The sequence below is a fragment of the Empidonax traillii genome, unplaced genomic scaffold, assembly GCF_003031625.1.
Source record: "Empidonax traillii isolate 1590-97213 ecotype Southwest subspecies unplaced genomic scaffold, ASM303162v1 scaffold580:size560489, whole genome shotgun sequence".
Taxonomy (NCBI): domain Eukaryota; kingdom Metazoa; phylum Chordata; class Aves; order Passeriformes; family Tyrannidae; genus Empidonax; species Empidonax traillii.
Genome location: NW_020955773.1, coordinates 212,944 through 233,322, shown reverse-complemented (window position 1 = coordinate 233,322; position 20,379 = coordinate 212,944). Strand labels below are relative to the sequence as shown.

The 20,379-nt window shown below is 46.7% G+C and overlaps 1 protein-coding gene across 2 annotated transcripts in view; it reads left to right on the top strand.

Moving 5' to 3' along the window:
* Window positions 1-14,909, top strand: part of WDPCP (WD repeat containing planar cell polarity effector) — a 146,434-nt gene extending 131,525 nt beyond the window's left edge. The window contains exons 16-19 of one of the 2 annotated variants that reach the window (XM_027898153.1): window positions 59-191; window positions 7,383-7,477; window positions 8,942-8,970; window positions 14,748-14,909. In XM_027898153.1, the coding sequence (XP_027753954.1) occupies window positions 59-191; window positions 7,383-7,477; window positions 8,942-8,970; window positions 14,748-14,798 (308 nt within the window). In that variant the 3' untranslated portion in view covers window positions 14,799-14,909. Of the gene's footprint in view, window positions 1-55; window positions 192-7,382; window positions 7,478-8,941; window positions 8,971-14,747 lie in introns of both variants that reach the window. The other variant, XM_027898152.1, reaches the window with a different exon arrangement.
* Window positions 14,910-20,379: the final 5,470 nt, after the last annotated feature.

The window sequence follows — 20,379 nt, the reverse complement described above, 5'->3', positions numbered from 1 at the left end:
TTGGTTGGTACTTTTAACTTCAGTAAGTGTGACACCATATCTTGGTTCATCTTAACAGAACTTCTGGGGCAGTCAGATGAAGAAGACCCATCTTGTGAAGGTTTTGGTCAATCTTCGGAGCAGGGAGGAGGGTCCAAGCCACCTGCTCCGGGCCCTGCCATCAGACAACCAGCGCGGAGCTGTTCCCACAGGTGAGTGGTGCAGGGAAGGGTACAGGTAACATCAAAGATATTTCATGAGGCCAAAGAAAATCCTGCATTTCCACAACAGAAAATGGAAGGGTGGGGGAGGGAAACAACTAACTGAAATAGTTTTGAAATGTATGTTTGATATTCTGAGCTTTCCTGAGAACTGCAGTTGTCTTCAGCACCATAACTGTAATCACAATGAAACAATAAGACAGTAAGCAATAACTTAACACCTGGAAGCCCAAAGGACATGGCATGGACACAAGGAAATCTCCAGAAACATAGACAGCATTTAACTTACACTAGCACAAACATTTTCAAATGAAATCATTTGGGCAGATGCTGCCTTCCTTGTTTAATGTGGAGTAAAGGGAAATATAGCAATGGAAATGCAGTAAATTAATGGTTACAGGTGGTAAACAGAACTTTTTAAAACCTGATATGGTCCTTACAGATTTCTGTAAGCACATCACTAGCCTGTGATCAAAATCCCTGGGATGATCTTTTGAGAATGTCCTTCTTCTAAAGTTGATTTAAACCTTGAACTTACCTATTATGAGAGAAACAACAGTTCTGATGACTGGGGTTTTTTTCCAATGCTTTTGTTGCCAGTGAACCTGCACACCCCCTTGCAAGGGATGAGAAATTTAGAATGAAATGGCTCTTCTGTAAAGATTCAAAAAGCATTTATTGCTCTTATTTTTCTTCATGCATTCTTGACAGAATTTTTTTTCCCAGTGATTATACAGATGTATAATATATAGACTAATTTTTATTTTCTACGTTTACTGTGTGTAGGAATGTTTTTAGTAAATCTAGTGTGAGAACAACATTGAAGTTCCACATTGAATTCATCCTAACCATTTGTACATAACTGTACATAAGCTGAACACTCTTCACATGGGCAAAACACATATTTTGTTCTCTTTCTGGAAATCTGTATGTTACCTAGTCTTCTGTCATGGGGAGATACATGGGGAGATTGAGCTTTTTCAGTATTAAATGTTATACCCATTTTACCAGCTGCTTACCACTAGTGAAGTATTTATTTTATACATAACCTACAACTTTTAGGATACAGGAGTCTGTCTAAAGCTTTCAGACCTATCTCATGGGTTTGGAGATTGAGCCTGCCTTGAAAAATATAGTGCACAGTTATTCCATCATAACTTTTGGGTTGAGGATAGCACCATATTGATATGGGCAAATAATAAAGACAGTCTCCATGATGGAGACTACATTGACTGTGGAGGACTTTCCAAGTGCTCCAATAAAAGGAGCTCCTTTTAACAGCACACTAGAGCAGAGACTAATCCCAACACGCCTCTGATCCCAAGGTATAAACACGCTATCCTCCCTTCAGCTCACCTTTTCCCTCTCGGAGGTTGCTATGACTCACACGTCTCTGGCAGTCCCACATCTGCCTTCGTCAGGCATCTTGGGAGAGAGATTGCAGAGTTCAGCTTTACTCTCACTCCTGGGCTCCCCGGCTTGACCACGTTGGCCTGCACCTACCCGGGTGGGTCACCGTAAGTTGCTGAGCCTCATGAGTGGTTCCTTGCAATCAGCGGAGCTGCACAAACTGCTGGTATTTCCCAAGGCTTTTAGTTGCCTCTTGCCAGGTTGGAGAGGATAAAGCAGGCTCCCACCCATGTCACCGTGCCTGGGGGTGCAGCTGACCTCCCCTGGGAGAGGCCGGATTTTTTGGTGGCCACTTGCAGAGCTGTGGAAGAAAATTTCTCACAGTTCCTCTGGCTGGCCACAGCTGCCTGAAGCCTGCCAACATGAATTTAGGTTTTAAAGGCACTCCCTGTGACAACACCAGCCAACTTGGAAGGTCATCTGCTGAGGCACGGGTAACTCCAGCAACTTCTTCCCTGTGCTTAAGAAAAGCCACAGATGGTTACAAGCACTGTGGCTTGGTCTGCCTCCAGTTTCACAGAGTTTGTTTTCTATAATGTGTCTGCTGCCAAGTCTGCATCAGACTTCTTCATGTGAAGAAATCTGTATCAGGAACAGTGTGGCCAGCAGAAGCAGGACAGTGATTCTTCCCCTGTACTCAGTGCTGGGAAGGCCCCACCTGGAGTGTTGTGCCCAGTTCTGGGCCCTCAGTCCTCAGTTCAGGAAGGACATTGAGGTGCTGGAGCAGGTCCAGAGAAGAGGAACCAGGCTGGTGAAGGGACTTGAACACAAGTCCTGTTAGGAGAGGTTGAGGGAGCTGGGGTTGTTTATCCTGGAGAAGAGAAGGCTCAGGGGAGACCTCATCACTCTCTGCAACTCCCTGAAAGGAGGTTGTAGCCAGGTGCGGGTTGGTCTCTTCTCCCAGGCAACTATCAGTAAGACAAGAGGGCATGGTCTTAAGCTCTGCCAGGGGAGGTTTAGGTTGTATATTTGGAAGAAATTCTTTACAGAGAGGGTAATCAGGCATTGGAATGGGCTGCCCAGGGAAGTGGTGGATTCTCTGTCCCCAGAGGTATTTAAGAGGAGACTGGATGTGGCACTGAGTGCCATAGTCTAGAAACAACAGTGGTAGTTGATCAAAGGTTGGACTTGATGATCTCTGAGGTCCTTTCCAACCCTGCTGATTCTATGGTTCTAACAAAGGAAATTTTGAATGTTAGGAGCCCGCATAAATAGAGCCTTTCTCAGTTCCACAGTCACTGCAATGTTTCATCTCTCTGTCCAGAATACTCCAGCATTACTAGAGATTGCCAGTTTTCTAAAGGGCTTCTTCTGGGTAGCAATGGTTCCCCAAATTCCCGTAAGACATCACAACAGGACTTTGCAGTTGTTCAGCAAGAGTACTCCATCACTCTTCTTTATTCTCTCAGAATCTTTTGTTATCTGCCTTGGCTTTACATCTTTGTACCAGCTAGTCACACCAAACCTATGGAGTTACTGCATTTCTAACACCACCACTCCTGTCAGACCCAGATACTGTCCCAAATCTGCATTTCACTCAAGTTTCTGGAAGCTCATCTCTAGCACATACTCAAACTTTTTTCTTTCATGTCAGCTTTGACAGAACCTTTGTTTTGGGAGAGCTGGGGCACATATCTCATGAATTACACCTAGGCAGAAGTCCTGGGGAAGGGCCTTGTGAAGACTGGCAGAAGACATTTATGTTCCACTTGCTTAATAAACCTGGTTATTGATGCCCTTCAGGGAGCCTGACATTTACATATGTGTAATTGGAGCCCAGTTTTCAGACTGCATGATTGAAAAATCACTTCAATTAACTCTTCACATTATCATCTCCTTGGCCTAACCAGGAAAGCCATAGTCTGGGATGGAGACAGGGACAGAAAAGGGACAGAAAAGGATGGAAATAAAATAATAATGGATAAAACAATCCCAAGACTTTATTTCTTTGAGAACTTGTTCTTGATTTAACTCCTTGGTATTTTATTAAAGTAACAATACTGTTCCTGCTAGTGGAGAGGTGTAGTCAACTTTTTGAACCATACACACACTTACAAAGTTATGAGCAGTAAAGATTTCAGGAGAATACTCCAGAGAGCAGCATTTCATTTGCTGTGTGATTTCTTTCACTCTAACATAAAAAAGACAGTTAAATACCACCAACAATGCACAGTCTGGTGAATAATTTTACAAGACAAAAATCTCACCTCTGTCTTACATTTGCCATTGGCCATTGCCATTTTCTCCTTCCAAGTGTCAGCTATGCTACAGCCCATCAGTTCTTGCCCTCCCATTATTCTTGTTATCTATTTATGAAAACATTTTGATCATCATAACCCTGCAGCAAAATCCTGTAATTGAGGAAAATATTTTGTATGCTGTTGTTCAGAAGACCAAGGTAGCATGCTGATTCTTTCAGCAGGAAAAAGGAGCTGATCCACTGCCCGTGGGACAGCTTGTTTCTGGATGAGTCAACTAGTGAGTGCCTGTGACCATGCCAGAGTCTGGCACGTAAAAGTCAGCGCAGAGCTATGGCTGCACTCACTCCTCTGCTGTTGGCCTTGGCAGCTGCAGTGTGGGTTTCCACCCCATCGGTGTGTCATTCTGTTGCCTTACCATAATGCATTGTGGGTTTAAATACCTTGCAGTCTTTGGCAGTGTCAGGATGTGTGTGAAGATGTGTTGGAAGGTTTTTTTTAGCTTATTATCCATCTACCTTGTCCCCAGAACTATTTTAATTAGGCTATCTATTATTTTAATACAAGTGATTGGGATAGAAGGTAAAAGTGTATGTCATCACAGTGATTTTCATCATAAACCTTTCTTGTGGCTTATGTACTTAAAAATACACTTATTTCTACTTCTGTATAAGGTTTTTATTTAAGCTCAGAAGCGTGTTTGTGTATTTTGAATCTGTAGCATCACTGATAGTACCTTAGGAAATGTTAAGAGTATCTTTCATATCCACATATGTTGGTAATAAAATCACCATGGAGAGAGATAATTAGAGTTATCCCACAACATCCCCTTTTGTGTGTCACATAAAAAACTACACTAAATGGATTTCTTACTCTTACTTCAGTGTTTCATGAAATTAAAATGAGCATTCATCACAGTTATGGCATGTTTGTTTATTCTTCCACTGTCAATTATCTTTTTCAAAAGCCCCTTTGACCAGGAAGCAAACCTAGTTCTTAAAATAGCAGGAATGCAGGCTGAGAAATACAGTCTGTCAGGTCCAGGTGTAATCCTACAAGCTGCTCTATCTGCCCTGACAATTTTCAGTTCCAAAGTAACTCTATTAAGAGGCACTATGCAGGAATGTGGTATAGACAATTCATGCCTGAAGTGGGATTCAGCAGCTCAGCAGTGCTATTCCTGCCCAGCTGCTGCAGCCTTCCTTCTCACTCTGTGTCCGTACTCAGCCCAGGAGCTTCATGTGCATCGAGAACACAGCAGCAGGCAGATATGTATGGTCTTGTGTGAGGTTGCATTCTGAATTTCTACATCTGTAAAACTGAGATAATATGTTACCAAATTCAAAGGGGCAAATTAATTAGCCAGTGTGCGTACAGCACCTTGAAAGTACAAAATTAACTCTTCTTAGCCCCCAAGTACTCGAGATGCATCGAGGTGTGCTCTAGGGCCTCTTGATTCCAGACAAAGGTCCTCTTGATTAAATTAGATTGCTAATGTATTAACGCATTAGCACACTTGAAGAAAGAAAAGTTTGAAAAAGCAATTTGGCTTCATGACATGAGTGGCGTGTATACTTAATGGAAATTTTTCCAGCATTCACAAAACAAAGAAAAATCAATAAAATGTCTGCCAACTGTTCCACTGAAAACATTTTATAATCTATAGCACCGAGAATCCCGAGCCAAGATAAACCAGCGTTGCTGACAGAAAATACTGACAATTATTTTGCATTGATTCAACTTGGCCCAGCCCAGACTGACCTTGTTTATTCATCTCAGTCTATTAATTCATATTAACTTGGCATCAAAATGGGACATGTGGCATGTGGGCTGAAGACCCATTTCTCTATCTTAGACTCAGATAAATGTAGTGCATTGAGTACTTCCAGTGCCTTGAGCTCTTAGGTAGATTTATATGCATTAGACAGAACTGGTTACGTTCCTTTTATCCCCGCTGGGCTTTTCATGTCTGTTGACTGTAAAACTAGAAGCTCGGTAGAGGTAACATCTTCTTCTAAGCCTTTGGATATACATGAAATCCTCCCAGTACTGGTCAGTTTTAAAGACACATCCAAAGAGGATGGAGGGGTTTAAGCTCTTTTAAAATATAAAAATAGAAGGGTTATGGCAATTTGGCAGCCAAAAAAGCAATTTATGGGTCTCGGCAGAATCCGAGGCCACGTGTAAGAAAGCTGATCAAGACACTACGGAGGAGATAATGGGGTCGAAGAGCAGAAGAATCCCCCTGCTTTTGCAAGCAGCATAATCTGTTCTCCAATGAAGTTTCTTAGTTTCTTTTACTGAACCAATAAAGCTTAGTGTGATGGGAGAGTTGCATTAGTGCAGCTTAAATATGTCTCGAGAAAGCTGATGAGCAAAGTTGCTTTTAGTTGCGTTACATATGCCCAGCTGTTCTTATAACTGATGCCCAACTGGTAGTGTGAAGACAAAGGCATGGGGAAAATCTGAGCTTTTCCTTTAATTATTTCTGTTCACATCAGTAATAAAGGGCTTTTTATGCCTGGAATGTATTATTTGTATTATCAAAGCTGAACCAGATTTCACACTGTGGCAGTTAAGAAATTGGGTGCTGCACAAAAGTGTTCACATTTTCATTCTCACACCTACACTGCTGTCATGTCTGAAGGCCACCCTTGGGTAAAACACTACTTGAGTCAAACATGACTACATTCACAGAGAAGGAAAAGCCACCCAAATGAGGAGAATCCTCCCAGAGGAGTTCCCAGATGGCCTGGCATTGGATTTAGTTCAGTTTATATTTTCTCTGTTCCACTCATTCTTGGTGAAGGCAATGGTCCTTTGGACTTCACTGAGCACTTGGCAGTTTGTATATGGCAGGACAAGCAGCAAGCCAGCCAGCCAAGGTGACACAACATGGTCTCCAAATTTCCAGTTACACTACACTGGGAATGGATTGCCTTTCCACATGCCTATGTAAGCAGAGATTTATGATGAGTGAAGAAACCAAGACTAGCAAAACAAAACAAAACATAAAAAAAAAAAAAAAATCCATCTGCATTTTCCATAACACATAGTTGGTGCTTTCTTCCCTGCAGCTCCTTCACAACCTGAATTTCAGTGATGGATTGGTGAGGGAATAGGGTTTAACTGTAAAAATTGCAGAAAATCAGTGCTACCTTTTTGGTCTGACATGCTCCCATCCTGGCATTCACCCAATTTCCTCCAGGCAGGGCTGCCAACAGTGCCTGGTGCCTGCTATGTGCAATGCACATCCCCAGCCTGTCTTGCTTAACAAAACTGTAATTGCTCCAAAAAACACCAGCTTTACATCTCACCTCCAAATGACAGGACAGTGCTGGAGTAACTGCACGGCCAAATGAGTGATCATAGTGATGCTCAGTCAACAAACCTAGTCAACTAACCTGGCATCTGATAGAAAGGGCTACAGTTTGTAGCCAGGAAATTACACGGGCTGCTGTATACTTAAAAAGACAGAAAACAAATAAAACAACTTTGCTCTGCTATGCAGTATCTCCTCAACTCTGCAGTCATTGCTCCCTTCCCTTCTGTCACTTCTGTTTTGTTTTCAAAGAGCCACCAGCCGCAGCCAGGCAGAGGACGCTGAGCATGGAGCGAATGGCCACACCACCTCCCTGATCACGAAACCCTCTCCCAGCAGCCAGGAAGGTAAGCGAACAAGTCTCTTTCAAATATGCACAAGGATGTGAAGCTAAAAATAGTGGTGATTGATATCTTGAAAATTTATTTGTATCTCAGAGAAAAAATAAGTCAGTGGCTTGGTTTGTGTGCCCCTAGCAGGGAGAGGCATAAGGACTCATCTACCAGCTCATGGAAGGTAGAATAAGTCAACCGATCACATGAGTCTCCTTATCTTGCAGCAGTTATTCAGGGTTTAACAAAAACAGGCAGGGTTTATTACCTTCAGCCATTGCTGCTCTGTTACTGGGTGTGCAACAGCAGCAGCAGAGCCCCACTGCTTGCACGGCTTGTGAAGCAGCAGCATGCACTGCTCCTGGTGTCTCCATCGTAGCAGAGTCAGGGTAGTGCAGCAGTGCAGTAGAGGAGCAACCTAGCATGAGAAAGTCATGGTTAAAGAGTTGTCCCATGAAGTCAGCCATGCAGGGATAGGTGAGAGTGTTTGCACAAGGGGTGAGACGAGGATTTTTATCTTCTGCCTTGTCCGGGTGTCCCATCACTCTGCTGACAGGGTTGTAGGAACAGAGCCAGTCTCCAGGCATGCTGACAGAGTCAGCTGAGGCATAACTGCAGTTCCTGTAGCCACAACTGAAATAGATCACTTCAAATGAGCCAGCTATGGGTGCACTTTCACCTTACAGTGAAGCTGAACCAGCAGCTTGCCACCATCGAAGTCCTGCTGCCCCCTCACCACCTTCTTCCACCCACATTCATGGGAGCTGACAGCATAGTAACCCAACCTGAAAAAAATTGCTTGTTTTCTTTCCCGTGGGCTTTTGTCCATCCCATGAGCTGTACTGCCTTGCGTGGGGATTAGAAGACACCACAGACAGCACCAAGAAAAGGGCAGAAGGACATTGCCTGCAGCAGGACTTCTTTTTGATGTTGGCAGCTGTTAATTCGGCTCAAGCTGTAACATGAAGCCTCATCCTCAAGCACCTCCTGCAGCAACCTGGCGGCACACAGACTGAAAAACCCTCCTGAGACGGAAGGCGAGCACTCAGGCAGGCAGCCCCATCCCCACCACCCCAGAGCTACCCCAGAACAGGCAGACAGGTGTGCTGCAGCCACGACTGTCCCTGTGTGTGCATCCCAGTCCTGCAACAGCTCTCCACCCACCGACATGGGACCATGTGGGATCCCCAGTCCATTGCTTGCCTTGCATCTCCACACTACCTTATCCACAAAAATCATGGTTGCTTTAACTTGTTGTAGTGTTTGAGGGCATATACGTATCCTACATGTATAGGCTTGTTGTATAAGCAATATGTTAAATATTTTAATTTATCCATTGAATAACATGATATAAAATAGCTTTGTTTTATTAGAAAAGTGAAAGTTACTTAATATCATACCTTTGTTTTTTTCGGTTTTTCAGTGAGTTAAATGGAATGTAAATAACACAGTGTGTTTTCTTGGTTTTTTTTCTTCAAGGAAATATGAGAACCATTCCTTCGGAGCAGGTGACCCATTTCTGATTTATTTTTTTATTTCTGCCTATTATTATTTACTCTATTTTGAAGCTTCCTGAAACTCCCCAAGCCTGTCCCTGCAAGCTGTCTGCCTGCAGGGCTCTCGCTGAAATTGGTAGAAATTCTCCTATACTGCTCTGCTAGAGCAGGGCTTCACCTGCTGCTTTGTATTGAGCACAGAACATAAAAGGCTTGTCCTCCATCCGTGTTTGTCTTACACGAACTTGCCAGTGCTCATATTGGCACTTTCAAGACCTCAGTAAAGAGGAGTGAAATAGTGCCCGATGGTTTCGTGGTAACTTTGAACTGATTTAACTGCCACGAAAGGTGGTCCATCCCTTCCTCCACTGCCAGCCTCCAGTCCTGTGTCCTCCTCCCTCTCCTGCACTGGCTCACATCCTTCCAACCTGCAAGGAGCTCAGTGGGGCAGGAGAGGAGGAGACCTCCATGTGGGCAGGGAGACCCTACCCTGTCCCCCAGATCCTTCTGTTACAATTGTCTCCTGAGGGGACATTCCCTCCTGGCCTGGTTTTGTATCTCAGAAGATTGGGTGTTGGTGGGGGTGCATATAGAGCACATATATATGGAAAACCTGTCTCCAGAGCTGACGAGTTGGCAGCATCAACACACTCCTTCAGTTCTACTTCAAGGGAAAAAATAAAATAAAATTATGAAATAAAAGGTAATAAATTTCACAACACTGTGGATGGAGGCACAAGAGTACCTGTGTTTTAGCTTCCTCCCAGTTACAGTTCTTGTTTAAACTTCTATTTTTGAGGCCAAAGTATTCAGTGTTTGGCATCGGTGCAAACAGATCATTAAAAAAAAAAAAAAAGAAAGGAAACACTTCAACCTCCCAGCGGAGCAGGATGGCACTTATTTATTTCTTTCATTACAAAACCAGCCTGTGCCAAGTAAAATTGTGTTCTAAGAGCTGTTCTACCAGTCCTGGAGCACTGAAGAAGAACACACACTGGCCCCACCTCTGCAGCCTCCTGCGGGCCCTTGCGCATTTTCACTGGGTGGAGGATGGGGAAAGGCTGGGGACCAGGTGCCAGAGTTCACCACGTTGAAGTCACACCAGTGGGAAATCCTCATACTCAAAGCATGTCCCCGCTGGCCTTTGGGTGATTTTGGTGGCCTCAGGATACAGAGTAAAGTGAAATAAAGCATCGGTGATGGTCTAGAGGCATTGGTGGGATCTCTGGATTTGCAGCTGGGTTTAGCCAGCAGTTAACTGCTCCTTCCCTGACCTGTGTGGAAGATGCTCCTTGCCTTCATGTCAGGAGTTGAATTAATAAACTGAGAAGTTAATTTGAAAGCTCTGGACTCTAACATTAAAATCCATGAGCCCAAATGTACAGGCTGTATAGCAAGAGTGATACACAGAAGAGAGCTTTGCCATCACATCATTAAGGATTTATCTAAGGGAGTGGTTAAAGTGTTCTTTGGTTCCAAAATGTTACTGCAGTTGAGTGGTCACCATTACTAAAAACTGGTGTGGTCAAATTGTAACCTCTGTGACCCGGGTGGAATTATCTTGATTTCAGCACACATTGCAGAGCTGCTTGTGCACAGGGAAATAGGGCACTTCCATCTGAGCTGCTCTGGACCAAGGGAAGGCAGCAGCCCTTCACCTGGACACCACCACCAGCCTGCTGCATCAGCACACTGATGGACAGTCTGTTCCCAAGGTCCCACTTTCACCCTCCTGCTTCCCTGGGTTGCCGTCCCCCCGCCACCACTTCCCTCATGTTGCTTCAGAGGGAGCTCGCACAATACTGGGCTTGGTGCCACCCAAGGGGAGCACACCCAAAACCCGGCCCTTCTTGCACAGGCAACTCTGCCGGAAGATCCCTGCAGCTGCAAGACGGAGCATTTGCTTTGCCCTCCTTTGCCAGTTTGCTGGGTAAAGTCGGGGGCCAGAATTGACCCATTGCCAGTGCAAATGACCACAGAGGCCTCAATGGGGATGTATCTGATGTGGACCCTATCCTTTGTAGGGACACCATAGCACGTGTCTTCCTCACTCGCTGCTCTCTCAGCTATGAGGAAGCTTCTCCTCCCTGAAACTCTAAAGATCGTGCAACAAACTGTTCCCAGTGACCTGCCAGAGCAGCTGGCTGTCACACAGCCAAGCAGTGCTCAAGCTGTTGAACAAGATTTGTTTCTGGAGGAAAGCATTAGCCCTATAGCATGAGAGAAGTGGCTCAGAGGCAAGACCGTGTTGCCACGGGGGCCACCCGTGTCCCTCCAGCAGTGCCGGTGGCTTTGCACGAGCACAGCTGACACGTGTCCTGCCTGCAGGCCCCTGGTGTGAGGGTGATGAAGGGTGAGGGCTGCTCTGGTGGTCTCAGATCGCAGGTAGGATGAATGCAAACCAGCTTTGCAACACTGGTTTGGGACCAGCGCTGTCCAGAGGATCCCATCACTGAGGACAAAGGTGGGACAGCATAGGTGTCAGAGGAGTGAGGATGAGCTGTAGCTTTTCTTGCCCTGAGCATGGCTTGCTTGGGTACAGCTCCTCAGGGCTTGAAGCAAATGAGAAGTGAGCATCTCATCCCCAATATCTGGAGTGGTCAGGATTTGGTGTTCATGTTCAGTCCTGTCTTCCAGGAAAGGCTGGAGGTGAGATTAGGGTAGCCTGGAGGACCATCCTGCTTGAGACCCAGCCTAGTCTTGCTGCTCTGAGCGGGCTGATCACAGAGGCCCCTCCTCATCTTGTTATTCTGGGATTTGATCATCTTGAGCAAGCTGTGTAGGTTAGTTCAAAGAGTCTCCAGTTAGCAGCACCTAGACTTAGGTAAACAAAACCAAGGCTCCAAACACCCTGGTTGCCTGCCTTGGTAAAAACAAGACCCTTTGGAAAACATTTATCTCAACTGCTCTCTTGTTTCTGGACCAGAGACTGATCTTATATATGGCAATTAAAAAAGCTGAAGTCAATGGTGCCTTATGACTACCAAATGGTTGTCTTAATATATTACCACTCAGATGAATATCTATCAGCCAAAATGGTTTTATGTGATGCTTTTTGAGGGAAACAAGGCATTTCCAGTGAAAAGTAGTACCTATGGACCCTAGCATCAGTCATGTCCTTCCACATAGTCATTCCTGGAGCCTGGAATCGGGCAGTCTGAAAAGAACAGGTGTTTAAAATAATTTCCCATGGCTCCTTCATTTATTCCTCTCTTTCCCACTCTTGTCCTTTCCCACTTTCATCATGCCCTTGAGAATAATCCCCAGGAGAAAAAGCGTAGCCTCCTGGGAGCAATACAGCAGCGCGGGGAAGAGGTTTCTCTGTATTTCCCACTACAGAAGAGTAAAAAGATCCTCCGTTCTGCCTCAGACCTGTGGAGACAGAGCAAACCACAACCTCCATCCTGCTATCCCTGCAGGTCTGAGATGACTTAGTGGCTTTTCAATTACAGGGTGTGCCTTCCCCTACCACTTCTCCCTTCGCCTGCCGGAGCGGGACCACATCATTACCATGCAAAGCCCCGCGATCTGAACTCTCCAGGGCACAAGTAGATGCTCTCCTGTCAGGATATTCATGTTTTCCTTCTCTAGATGACTGGCGGCTCATCATCATAGGGAGCAGCACTGCAGTGCTGGCTTCCCCTGCTCCTGGACACCCATCTTTCTGCACTATGAAAATCAACTCTCATCAAATTATTACGGTGTCTTTTATTGCCGGGGTGCTGCATCAGAAGGGATGCAGATATCAGAAGAGGCTTTCAGTCATTACCGCTCTTCAGCCTTTGATTAACATTAAATACCTCTACAAGCTTGATGCCACATCACAGACTTCCCACACGACACCGCCAAGTCTTCCTTCCTGTGACCAGAGAGGTTTGCAAATAGGATTTTTTGAAAAGCGTTTTTTTTTTAAAGCAAGTAGGTAGGTCTGCAGAGCTGGGTTCTTGTTCACCTCTCCCCAAACAGAGGCACAAATCACAGATCACAAACCCCAGGTCAGTTATCTGCCTGATGCATTCAGGACCCTGAGCCTGGACTTACAGTGACCTACCCAAACAGACTTGAACTCTAAATGGTCAAACAGGGTGTGGGTTTTTTTCCTAGCCCACGTTCACCTTCCCAGCTATTCTCTTGGTGCCCAGTGCAACCACCAGCAGAAACCTCTCTGCATCAGGCCCTGACGCAGCTCTAGGGGCAAAAGAGCCACCCCTTCCTCACATTCAATCACTGATGTTCCTCAGGACTTTACTGAAAAAAAAAGAAGAAAAAAATAAATCATGTTTTTTTGAAGCCTCCAACAAGTGTCATTCAGAGAGCAAGGAGAGCCCACAGAAAGCTTGAAGCCACTCAAAACCCAAGGCACATACACACAGCCCCAGGACTGAGGGGAGGAAGACTGCTACCAAATAAGGCACCTCACAGCTACCTCGAAGAGAGCTAAGAATCTCAGTGGTGAAGCAGTGCTTCAAGTTTCCACACTGGAATAACCTGGTGGGGTCTGGAATGCAAGCACTGATTCGGATGAAACAGTGGGGACACTTTCTTTTCATCTTCAGATTACCTCAGAGAATTACCAAGGGGTCGTGTTGTGGCCAGGCCACGTCTCACCATCTCCCTGTGAGGGAAGAGCCAAGCAATGGGCGGGAAACTCGATGTCCTTACAGTGCTTATTTGGAACCATTGCAGCACTTTTACTGCTCCCTCCATGCTGAGGTAGGGAAATTGTACCAGGGAATGCTGTTTCAGAGGGAGATCTCTATCTCTATGGTAAAATGCACGTGCCATGAGATGGAGCTGCTGCTCTGGTAAAGGTTCCTTATGAAGCTTCAAGGGAATTTTTTTTCCATCTTTCCTGGAGTCGAGGAGCCAGGGAATCGCTCACAGGAGTCCTGTCTGCCCTCACCTGTGCAGCCTGACACAGCCCTGACAGCCACCTCCTGGGGCCAAGCCCACCTGCTCTTCCCACACCAACCGGCGTGTTTCGCCCTCCGAGACAGGACAAACACACGTTTCCCTTTGTTTCCAGCTCCACACCTAGTTTTCTTCTTTGCATCATGACGGGCTGGCTACTCATCTGTAATTCAAAAGAAAGCAATGACTCACTAGACTACATCGCTTTCCAAGGCAAAGTATTTCATGCATTTCGCAGGCACACTAACCTGCGTTATGAAATAACCTCTATTTGTGGCACACGTTCCTCCCCATCATCATGTCCTTTGCAAAACCAGAGGGCTGGGGTTTCCACCCTGAGTGCAGGATAGGGATTTGTGCTTAAATCACATATTTGCATTGTATGAGGAATGCAAAATGCCATCCCCACATAACTTAAAACCTGGCTGGCTACCCACTGGCATTCACCCAGCCTTGTGCTGTTTGCAGTATATTTTAATTAAAAGGTAACAAAAATCTAAAGTTTCACTTTTGCCAATAAGCTTCCAGGCGCCAGGTAAGGGGTCTCAAAGGCAGGTGGAGCCTCAGCTCCCAGCCTCTCACATCCCAGGGCACACTGTGAGCAGTTGCTGGAGCTGCAGCGCCTCTTTTTTTCCAGAAACAGCAGGGGTGGGGGGTTGTGAAGGGGCTTAAAAAAAATGTGAAAAGTGCCTTAATTTGAACCACAAGGCAAGGTCCACCTCTTTAGGGCTGCATCCTTTATTCCCGGGCTAAAATGCAACAGTGTCTGCAACTGTCTCGTCTCCCTTGGTTTGGGATGGTATTTCCAATACCTGTGTTTCTGTCCCTCGTTGTCTGTCCCTGCAGCCTGTCTGATCCTTCCTGCATTTCCCCCACAGGAGACCGGAGACAGCGGGTCTCTCCAAATCGTGCACTTTGGTCTGGTGTGACTGAGCTCCCAGAGCAAAGAAGAGGAAATGTCACTGAGGTGGTGAAGTTCAAGGGAAGTCCTTCATCGAACTTCCAGCCAGCCCTGGATCTGACCACGAGCAGATGACAACAGGCTTAAAAAATATCCTGCCCTTAGACCTCCAAATTATTTCTAAGTTCACATGAATGTGTCCATGCACAGAGTGCCTTGTGTGTTCTTGTGGCGAGCAACTTGCTGACATTTTCATCATGTCATTCAAAGACATCAAAAAAGGGCGTAATTGCAGATGCCCATTTACTGTACAAGCTCAATGCTGCAAAATTTGGAGGGGGCTTTCTTGGATGAATCCATAAGCTTTTCAGGAGGAAGTCTGTAATTCTCTCTGCATTATATGTTTTTACAATCTTCACTTGGAAGCAGATTTGAATTTCCACTTAAGGCTCTGAAAACCTTCCTATTGAGATACCAGCAGATAAGATCTTCACTCAGGATACCTCTGTGAAAGAGCAGCCTTTCACAGTCGGCAGCATTTTTCAAAGAATGCTCTCCATTTTCATATCTAGATATATCATCTTAGTTGAATAACCATTATTTTGCCTTGAAAAAAGATGAGGAGCCTCTTAAACATCATTCCATTGGAGTCCAGATTTTAATCTGCCTCCTCTAACCACAAAGAAAAAATGCACTGAGAAGGTAACGTAACCTGTTCCAGCCCTCTATTTTTTCCTGGCAGTGAAGAGAGGGACAAGCATCATCATGGGTCTGTCTTCCCACCATTTGATCAAGTGCAGAGTGTATGGACACAGATTTTTTTATACCCAACCATAGGCACATGTGTGGATTAAGACTGAGCTTTTTGGGGAGCATTGGGTTGTTGCAACCTAGAGCCAGTGAGCTTCTTCAAGTTGTTTTGTATGGTGAACAAATCTGTATGATGGACTGAAAATAAAAGCAAAATGTGGGGAAAAAAAAAAATCCACAAGCCATTAGAAGTAGTTTATTAACCAAAAGTCTATATTTACCCAAATAAAATACTTGGGTTTGCAATTTCACCCTATGGGTCAAAATTCTGCTCCTTGATGGGTGATTTTGGTTGCACCCTTTCAGCACTTCATCCCAGTAAGCACTTTTCCATGAGTATATTCAAAGGGTTCAAAGACATTTTGGTTTGTGGTTTGAAGAGAGCAAAGGGGCTGAAATCCATTGGGTTCTGTACACCCAACGGGGAAAAATAAAGAAGGAGAGCTTTGAAACAGAGCGGGCTGCTGCATCACCTCCCCACACAGAGCCGTGACGGCAACGGCCGTGCTTTGCCCGGCACTTGTAGAAGAAGGTGCCTTTAATGTCCCATAAATTTAATTTCTGAAGGGCACAAGGTGCAGCGATGGACCGTGATGACGGGGTCTTGTTCTGCGTAAGAGGCTACGACACATTGCCTTGCCATACAGCTATTTTGCTGAATTGCAGCCATATTTCTGTCAGTACAAGTGATGGTCTATATGAGGGATTAATCTGACACCAGACAGTGATTCTTAATCCTTCAGTATATCATAATCTATTTACTTTGCATGCTAAGAGGATTTCAGCTTAAAAATATACAGGAAGTGATACTAGAAATGTACATAAGGTCCAGAATGCCGTTTCCTAAAATTGCAGTTTTTCATTAAAAAAAAAAAAAAAAAAAATCCTCTCATGGCTTTCTTGGAAAAGTCCTTTATGTCCTGGAAAAAAAAAAATGTTGAATAGGGATTTAACTGGAAAAAGACATATGTTTTCCTTTAGGTTTCAACCCTGTTAACATTTTCACCCTCCTCCTTCCCCACAATATTTTGTGTTTGACTGTACGACATGAAAGAAGAGCTCTCCAGTATAGCAGCTTCCTCAGCTGGGAGGTACACCTGCAGACTTTTATTGACAAAATCAAAACAGGTTTGGAACCAGCATGTGCATTAATTGCTACTCGAAGTGCATGAATTAGCAGCAACTGGCTAATGCAGAGGTCAGCACGGGGAAAACCACAAACGGATGGCTCCTTATTCAGTTGTAATCACCTGTTTTCTCTGTGCCCTGCCAGAAGGACTGTCTACAAAATAACTGTAATAGGTCGTGTTAGTGGGTGCCACTTCTGAAACGTGCCACACGATTTATAGTTATATAATTTTTTAATAATTTAAATCATACTCCGCCATAACAATTTGCATTCCCAAAGCACATCCTGCGCACAAAAGAGGAGTCGGTCACCCCAGCCAGCAGCAACCTCTGCACAGCCTGGCACCACTACGGGTGTTCACACCATCACCTGTCACAGCTCCCTGCCACGCGTGGGGGGGTTTAACGGCAAAGCTTCCCCAGCAAGGACTCGAGTCGGGGCAAATACTCTAAGAGCAAATAAGTCATCAATCATTCCATATTCCAGGATTAGGCATAAAAGCTAACGACAGTCCAAGCTGGGGAATGTTCTCTCTCCTCTTTCCCCCCGCCCACCCCCCCAAATCCTGCCCCTCCACTTACAGGCGGGAAAGCCCCACGTGCCTTTGGAGCAGGCGCTGGGTAGCCCAGGCAGCTGCTGGCACTCGGGGGAAGAGGAAGGAGCTTCGCAGCCTGTGCCGGCTAACCCGACGCGTCTCGGCACTGTGTCTGCACCCCTGGGCCACTGGCAGCTCCGTGCTCCAGCAGCAAATGCTTTTTTTAATAAAGAAAAAAATTAATAATAATAATAAAGCAGTAGCCATGCACCCAGCAGCCTACTTGCTTGAGAGGTGAGGCACGAGCCACCCCGGCAGCTGTCTCAGAACCAGGTTGCCCTAAAAAGCTTGGCAATCCAATCCTGCCGGCGCCTGCCTCTGGAGCACCAGGCAGCGAGTGCCACGGCACTGTGCCACCTTACCTGCCATGACTCATGCTCGAGGTGGCTGTGCCCGCTCAAGCCTCGAGGAAGCCCAGACCGGGACAAGTTTGCTCCTCTGCTCAAGCTGGCAAAACAGGGAGGGGGCCGCTGCCCCCCCAAACACGGATATGACCCTTCCCAGCCCACGCTCGCCCACCAACAGGCACAAGTCATGTCTTGCCCACCCTGCTGGCATTGACTGAAAAAGAAATATAAAAATAGCGAAACCAAGCATTGAAAGCAAAGCCATGATTTGATGTGATCTGGATCAGGTCACCTCTGTGCCTCCGCTGCTAGCTGGACTCAGCAACCGGTTTCAACACCGTGCTCCGGATCTGTGTGAGAGCGAAAATGCCCAAATTCCAGTTTGGGAGTTGCTGGACAAGCCACTGGCCAGTGGCACAAGGCGCTGCTGGGCGGGGCACACGAGCATCCCTTGAAGTCCCAAACCCCAAAACAGACCCTCAGCCCAGCCCCACTGTGGGGTACTGGATGAAGCGTTTTAGGACCACATCACCAAAACCAAAATTCAGGCTCCCCTCTTGGCTGTGTCTCAGCCTCACAGATTTACTGAGTCATAGTGGAACACAGATTATAAGGATGATGAAGTGTGTGTAAATTTTTGCCTAAAGAAGATGAAAAGTGTGTATTTGGGGGAGTGTGGGTTATACACCTGCTGGTTCTTTTCTCTCGGGTGCTCCTTAAATCTGGGAGGGCAACTCTGATTCATTTCATGCCCAGCACAGATTTTTTTTTTTTTTCCTGTCCCAGGAGGGCTGTGTTAATTTTTACCTCTTTAAAAGAAGGGCTTGGGGATGCATGGGCTGCTCCACTGGACCCAACACAAGTGGCCCTCCCTTAAACTGCTTGTACTGCTTGTACTCATCACTTCGGTGTGATGAGCGTCTGACCTGTGCTTGCAGAAGAGAACAATTATTTTATAGGTGAAGATATATTTAAAAAAATAAATCCTTAAATAAATGTTATCCATATATACGCACAGAAGGCGACAACAAGGAAAAGAACCACTTAAAGAAAAATCCCCTAAGACTGACTCAGCCACACTCGTCCCCTCCCGTCGCTTCCCGCTGCACCGTGGGGTGCGGGAGGCCACCCCCTGCCTCGGGGCTATGCCACGGCCACGACCCTGGCAGGATGCGCGGGTGGCACCTGGGGCTGACCCCCACTGGTTTTCCCCCCACAGCCGCAGCAGCAGCACTGCCAGCCCGGTTCGCATCCACCACGATGCGGGGGGGGGGGGGGGGGGGGGGGGGAGTTGGGACAGGAGGGGGGGGTGTGTGAAACCCTCCCCAAAGTGACCGCACGGAGAACACCAACGCCTTGACACCTCTCACCCCACCACGGTCCCCACTGCCCCAAGAGTTCCCGGGGACACCAAGGGTGGGGGCACACGGCACAGCCCACGAGCTTCCAGATGCAGCGGGCACTAATGCGAGAGTACAGGGAGGAGCATGGGAATTTGGGAATGCTCCCCAAGCAGTGCATCAATGAGCCAAGCAGCGCAGCAAGTGGCCCCGTTGGTGCCCTCAGCTCCGGTCCTGTGCGAGTAGGAACAGCCCTGGCACCAGCTGACAGCTTCCAACAACTGCAGGGAAGGTCTGGGGAAAGGAGAATTTAAAAAAAAAAAAAAAAAAAAAAAAAAAAAAAGCGCGGGGGGAGGGATCGTCACGAGAAATAATTCATCTCCCTGTCTTCCCCGGTTGGATTTCAACCGGCAGCGGGTGAGGATGGAACGGCCGGGAGCCAGGGCTGGAAGCACGAGTGCCGAACACCCCTACCCGCATAGTGGGCAGAGGTCTGGCTGCGTGGCTGGGTGTCCGAGTGGCCCTCGCACACCACCACCACCACCACCACTCAGGCGTGCCCGTGGGTCCCAAATTTGCCCCACGAGCTGCGGGGGGATTGCTGTTTCGGCCAATGTTTGCCCATCCCGTGAGTCCCATCGACACAATAAATCGGTAACCAATTAAGCGTCAATTAACGAAAGAGCGGGTCCCCAGCCCACACCTGCAGAAGTGGTGGTGGGTCCCCCTCCAGAGCACTCACGAACTCATCACACACATCCCCCTCCTGCTGGGACCCCACAGGAACTATTTTCCAGCGCCTCACTCTTCCCAGGAAAGTTTCACGAGGAAGAGGAGACGGGAGGGAGGGAGGAAGGAGCACAGGACACCACTGCGTTTATTAGTTTAGATTTTATTGGGGTTGGGGCGAAGAAAGAAAGGGGTCCCTTACAGTCGAAGGGGTAAGCGTGGGGTTACGGCATCAAAAATCACACTTACACCGTCCCTCTCCTCCCTGCGGGGCAAAGCTGCCGGAAAGCTCCAGCCCAGGCGGGCGAGGCAGGCGGGCAACGCAGGGCTGCGGCACCGACCCGCCACCCCGAACCGACCGACAGAAGGGGCTCAAGAAAACCAGAACGAAAACCGAATCAAAAAACACACTCCGAAAAGCCGTGCGCCCCTCGCCCAGCCCCAAAGCAGAGCTGCTTGCCCTTGCGACCCTCCCCCCAAAAAATAAACCAAAACTTTTTTTACAGCTTTTTTTCTTTCCTTTTTATTTTTTTTTCCAAAAGTTTTGGGTTTTTTGGTTTGCAGGTTGCGGATCAGATGGGCAGCCTTTCCCTCTCCTTTCACCTCCCCCGTGGCTGCTACACACCCCTGCCCCCAGCCCCAGGACGGCACAGCCAAGC